This window comes from Ochotona princeps, chromosome 5 (assembly GCF_030435755.1).
Source record: "Ochotona princeps isolate mOchPri1 chromosome 5, mOchPri1.hap1, whole genome shotgun sequence".
Lineage (NCBI taxonomy): Eukaryota > Metazoa > Chordata > Mammalia > Lagomorpha > Ochotonidae > Ochotona > Ochotona princeps.
Genome location: NC_080836.1, coordinates 87,720,349 through 87,726,348, shown reverse-complemented (window position 1 = coordinate 87,726,348; position 6,000 = coordinate 87,720,349). Strand labels below are relative to the sequence as shown.

At 40.7% G+C, this 6,000-nt stretch overlaps 1 protein-coding gene across 1 annotated transcript in view; it reads right to left on the bottom strand.

Annotated features, from left to right (window-relative positions):
* Positions 1–1,831: 1,831 nt before the first annotated feature.
* VWC2L (von Willebrand factor C domain containing 2 like) overlaps positions 1,832–6,000 on the bottom strand; it is a 134,517-nt gene continuing 130,348 nt past the window's right edge. Inside the window, exon 4 of the mRNA XM_004576861.3 lies at positions 1,832–2,420. Within this exon, the coding sequence (XP_004576918.1) occupies positions 2,272–2,420 (149 nt within the window). The 3' untranslated portion in view covers positions 1,832–2,271. The remainder of the gene's footprint in view (positions 2,421–6,000) is intronic.

The window sequence follows — 6,000 nt, the reverse complement described above, 5'->3', positions numbered from 1 at the left end:
GAGGCTGGCAACAGGCAACCTCAGGGCAATGAGAGCTCTGTAATATGTCTCTGTCTAGACACAAGCTGAGGTGTGGAATGTCTTTTTACTTTTGAGTGCGGGCATAAATCATGCAGAGTTGCTCATGAATGATTCATGACTGTCTATAGGATGTATCCATGGTGGCAACTGAAAGGCACCAACCTTGCAGCGAATTGGTGTTCTAAGGGAAGGCGGCTCGGTGTTCTTCCCCGGGATTTCACCAGCGTGGCTATTTGTATCATAACACAAGCACAGTGTGCGTCAAAGTGTCAGGTCCGACTCAACAGCACATTAATTTTTCGAAATGACAACTCTTTCTTGATGACAGGAGCTGCTTTGAGGAGGAGGAGAAGCTGACAATTTAAAATGAAAAACCAGTTGATGAGACTAAAGAAATACATGGCCTGGGTGACGGTAGGGGCTGTGACTTTTGGGCCATCCCTCTCTCTGGATGAGGCTGACCCTTGGAGCTACTGTTTGTACATGTGCCAAGGGGCTCTCTGGCCCACAGCAGCAACAGGTACAGCCAGAGCTTGTCTGGCACATCCTCCCACCCCCCAGCAAACACGTGTACTGGTTTTTCTAGATGACTTGTTCTCAGTCGGTTGACATTTTGCCCTCATTTCCACCCCTTGGAAAAACTTGGCCATATCTGAAGACCTTTGCTTGTCACACCTGGGTTGTGGCTACTGGTACCAAGTGGATAGAGGCCAAAGATGCTTTGAAACACCTTAAAAATACCCAGTGCAGCCTCTTATGTGTCATCTGGCTAGAAATGTCGATGCTACTAATGCTGAAACACCTGCTGTACACTGTGCCACTCCACAGGAGTCATGGCAAGGCCCATGTTGGTGTAGGAACAGAACAAGAGAAAACATTGATAATGAAAACAACCTTCAAGTTTCCTCAAGGACCCAATCAGATCTGCACCAGGATATTTAGGACACGGAGTGGAGAAGTGACTAACTATGCCATGTGGTTTCAGAATTGCTAATTTTGCACTTAAATCAAGGTGGCATCAGAAACCCTGTGTGTCTTATTTATTTAGTTTTTTTTTTCTGTTACTCTACCAGCAGCATTACCAGGGCAGCCTTGAGACTCTTCAAAGGTTCAGTATCTAATATATACATTTAAAAAAATGTTCAACAAATGGAGCTGTATTGTGCAAGACTGTCTCTACCCTAATCTTTAATTGTAATCAGCACTTGAGGTGGAGAGAGTGTCCTGAATCTTTGTTTTAGACATAGGGCTGAGTGGTTGTTATTAGAACATGGCGAACACAGTCTGAACTACAAACTGCCAGTGTGTACTGTTGGCTCTCAGGAAAATCTGAGCTCAGGAGCCATGAATGTTCAGGAGGATTCAGTTACACAGTGGAGCTACTCACCCTGGTTCTGGTATTCATATTGCCTGGTGGCAGAGTGGCTTTATAGTGTGTTTAATTACAAACCAAACTCAAATTCAACATCATAAAGGAAAAAAATTCTGGTGGCTAATGCTACAATTTGGGGGAAAAAAACCCTGTCTCTCTTTGGATGCTTTAATCAAATGAATGGTGTTCTTTGCCTGTTAGCTTTTGATTGGCAGTTTCAAGATTTTTGTATGTGAAATGTGTGGTTTGTAACATTTAGAGAGTGAGCCCCCACTTAATGGACAGAGTACCAGCTTTCCGCATGCCCAGCAAAGGGACCATCTATGTAACTACCTGTCTGTTCTCTGCTGAAAAGGCGGGATTCATTTCAGGGAAGCAATGGGTTGGAAGCTCTCATATCTTCCTGGTTAGGAAGGAGTCTTCTCCCTGACCTTCCTTTTTGCTATGCATCCAAATCTGGCCCCTTAGACTTTGAAAGTAGAAACTAAAAAGCCACAAGAGAAAAATGCCATATAGGTTACACAGAAGAGTGAAAATGGAGCAAATCAGGGCACGGTGAGCTGCCAGGCCAGAGGCATCACCAGGGAAGGAGCCGGTGCAAGGCTATTTCTTTCCTCTCGTTCCAGAAATCCAGTCATCAAGTCACCATCGAGCATGGGTAATTACAAAAGCTGTTTAGATAGCTGTATACTATATATATTTTATATAGCAAGAGAAAAAGAAATTTTCTCTTAGTAAAATATTCACTTTTGTCAACCCTAAAAGGTTTTGCTGGTGACCCTGTTGTAGCTGGCAGGAGTTTGTTTTGTGTTAAACATGTGCGGTGTGGAAGTCACAGCATCTTCTCCTACGGATTCGTCATTGGCGGGGAATGTGTCCTACACAGTCTGCTTGCCTTGGCATTCACGTTTTGAACACTGAGCAGGCTTCCACCAGTCCCCATTGTGACAGTGACAGATGTTACATTCGTCCACTTTCACTTCAATGCCAGCTGGAATTATTGTTGTTCCGGCAAAGCAGTTTGGACCTGGAACACATGCATACATTGATTAGTTGATTAGATCTGGGAGATCATTTTCCTCCTCCCGAAGCCCCCAAGAATGCTTCCCAGGAAACCATAGAGGAATTGGCCAGATTGCATGAGCAACTTATCATCCAGGAATTCTCTGGCATGTCATGCACATCCAGTCTTTAACCCTAGTGTCTTTTGTACCAGCTCATTTTCATCATAAATATCTCATGCACTACAAACAAAAGAAACAATAGTCAAGAAGTCTTATTGTCTCCTTACTCAGTACATACGGCTTTCTAATTCAGGTTCTGTGGATTCTATTTGATATGGAGGCAAACAAAGTGAACCCTGAAACATGAATAGAGGAGTTGCAAGATTCAGCTGTCACTCTTCTCCTGGCAGGTACAAGGCATTGAAGTTGCTCACTCTTCAGAGCTCAGTTCCTGGAATTCCCAGCTTGTTTCTTGATAACAATGAATAATTCATGATCAGATGATTTATTCATGTCCCAAACAAGCTTTGCTAGAGGTTCATTTGATTTTTATAGATGAAGTTCCTTAAATTTGCTGGCTATTTATTATCATTTTTCAGAATGACCCTAATGGTTGGGTTTTGAAAGTCAGCAAAAAATTTTGTTTTGCTTTTTCATGTTCAGAAAATCCTCACCACAAATGTGACCTGCTTGTTATGAATAGATGTTTTTTGCCTTTCTTTCCTTTCCCTTACTTTCCAATAGTGAATTGATTTTTTTGCACTCTTCTTTTGACTCTCCAAGTGTAGGGGTGCTCATGTGCATTGTTAGCTGATATTCCCAGATTCAAATGGAATAAAATTTCTTTCAAAACTATACTGGATTATAGTGGAGTAGAACAATTTGCTATTTTTAAAAGCAACTTGACATAAGTCCCTGAAATATGTATTTGGCTGAGGAGAGGGAAGATTGAGAATGTGCTTTGTTAGTGATGTATTAATCCAGCATAACTGACCATTCACTTAACTACTACAGAGTATCGTAATAATATACATCAGCACTAGTGTTGCACCTGCTTTCACTTCCTCACCACTACAGGACTCTGATATATGGCAATCTTCATGCAAAACACCAGATAAATAGGTATCTAGGTAAATATATAAAATGGAGACTAGCATGCCTGGGCGTGAAGATGAATGGTAGTATGCATCTTTACTCCCGAATAAAAGGAGGACTCACAATGAAACTCTTAGAGATATCTTGAAGTAGGATGCTGGACTCTACCATTGTTTGTGCCTACAATGCCATGATACAGTTCAATAGCTAAATGATGGACCTGTGACTGTTGCTAAAGGACTGTGCCATTGTAATAATACAGGGGGTAACAGTGAGTAGGGGTCGGATGGTAGGGTGGAAGGAAAAAATCCCTGTGCTTATGGAACTGTATCAGGAAAAAAAGTAATCACATGAAAAAAAGGAATTTACAGGATTGTCTTACATGAAATGAGAGGCTATTAGTACTACTTCAGAATTGGAGGCTTTATAAAAGCTGTAACTATTACATTATAACACAAAACTATATAACATACTGCAGCTTCAATTTCCTTTTGTGTTAGCAGTTCCAAGTTTTAGTTGTGCATATATTTATCAGTAATATTAGTGGTTCTATGCATTTCCCTCACCCTACAATCCAAAGAGCTCAACTATGTGCCTGAGCATGGAGAATCATCCAGAACAGAAGTGGTATAATGGGTGAGCTGTAGCAAGGAGCCAGTTGTTGGAACATCTGCCTCCATGCAGAAGATGCTGCTTTATGCCATAGTGATAGGCCCTTGTCCATCACCACTGCAGATTAGTTAGGAATCACAATGACATTTTCATAAGTCTTAGAACCTAATTCTTATTCTCTTTCTAATGGACTGCCTTTGATACCATGCCTACTTGGGGAAATTCAAAACCAGACCAAGAATTTGCGCTGAACCCTGAATGGTGGAGTTTTTAGAGAATTTAGCAAGAAAGTTTTGTACAGAATGTAAATGGTTCTGCCATGGATGTTGTTGCCACATCTCTCTTAGCCCCGCCAGGTCCATGCTGCCCTGGATCTTGCCTGGGCCAAAGCAGCTTCAAAAATCGAATTAGGCATGATGACCACCTGTTTGTCTGGAAGTAGCTCAGGGAAAGCAATGATCTGTCTCTCTACCTCCCTCTTCTAATCAAGTCTATTCACCCTAATTGTGTTCTTATAATTTTCCCCATATGGAAAAAAACGTGTTTTTTTTTTTTTCTAAAGAGTGTCTTAAAAAAAAAAAGAGTTCCAAAGACAGGCACAAGATAATGCCATAAGAGCTTTCCAAGCTTCTTTAAGATATTTGGAAATCAATAGAGGTATATAAATTATGTGGTGTGTGTGTGTCTCTGTGTACATATGTGTCTGTGCATATTGTGTGTGTGGATCTCTATATGTGTATGTCCATGTGCATGTATGTGTCAGAGTATGTATGTGTGTATGCGTGTACATGCATGTTTGCATGTCTCTGTATACGTGAATGTGTGTGCATGAGTTTGCAGGTGTATGTGTGTTTGGTGTATATGTATGGATGTATGTCTGTGGTGTGTGTGGGGGGTGTGCTGTGCATATGCTGCAGGGCAGGGAAGGACAGTGATGAATGCTCCTGGGTCACAGGAAGCTAGTTAATCTCAATGACAGAAAAAGAAAGAGAAGAATCTATAAGAAACTATTTCATCCAAGTCACTAGGGCCACCCTGAAGGGATATTTTACTTGACTTTTGATTTTTCTTGTCTGCTCCTTCCCTCATGTGTTGATATTGCCCTGTCATCACTAGTGTTTGATTCACCTCCATATGTCAATCCCAAGAGCCACTTGGGATTTGTAGCACTCTCAGTTTGAGAAATATTCGTTATATTGATGTATAGAATGCAAAGAAAGATCCGTGGCGTGTTCTAAACCTAACCATTGGCACTCTAAATAACATGGTAAGCAATCAATTGTTTACCTGATAGCTGAAGTTATTTTATACAATCAAAAATTCCTTCTGGGTCTCCTTCACTTTAGTACTACAGTATTTTTATTGGAGCTCTTTTGAGAATCTCAGGTGTAACTACAGCAAGTCTTGGTTTTGCTGCTAATAGTCTTATCTGCTTGAGAGCAATTGAGAAAATTGTCAAACAGAATGGTTGCACTATGTAAAACATGCTCTAACATTATCCTTTCCTCTTTAGTAGTGGCAACAGTAAATGCTAATTTGCCTTAAGCAGGTGAGTGTTTTGCACGAATTCCTTGAGTTTCTTACCAAAAAAACAAACAAACAAACAAAAACCCCAACAAAAACAAAAAAGCGAAAAAACAAACAAAAAAACTCTCCCTCTATCTACTTTTCTTCCTTTTGTCCGAGAGATGCCTTTCTTTTGTCTTGGTGTATGTTAAGGAGTAAGTTTCTCAGAAGACTGAGTTCAATGGTGAAACAACATATTTAATGCAGAGGATTTGGAGAGACTCCAGAAGAGAGCAATGAAAATGATTAAACTGAAGACTGCGAATAGGACCTCTGAGGAAAGGTTAAAGGGATTGGAATTATTTAATCTACAAAGAGAAGATAGAAGAA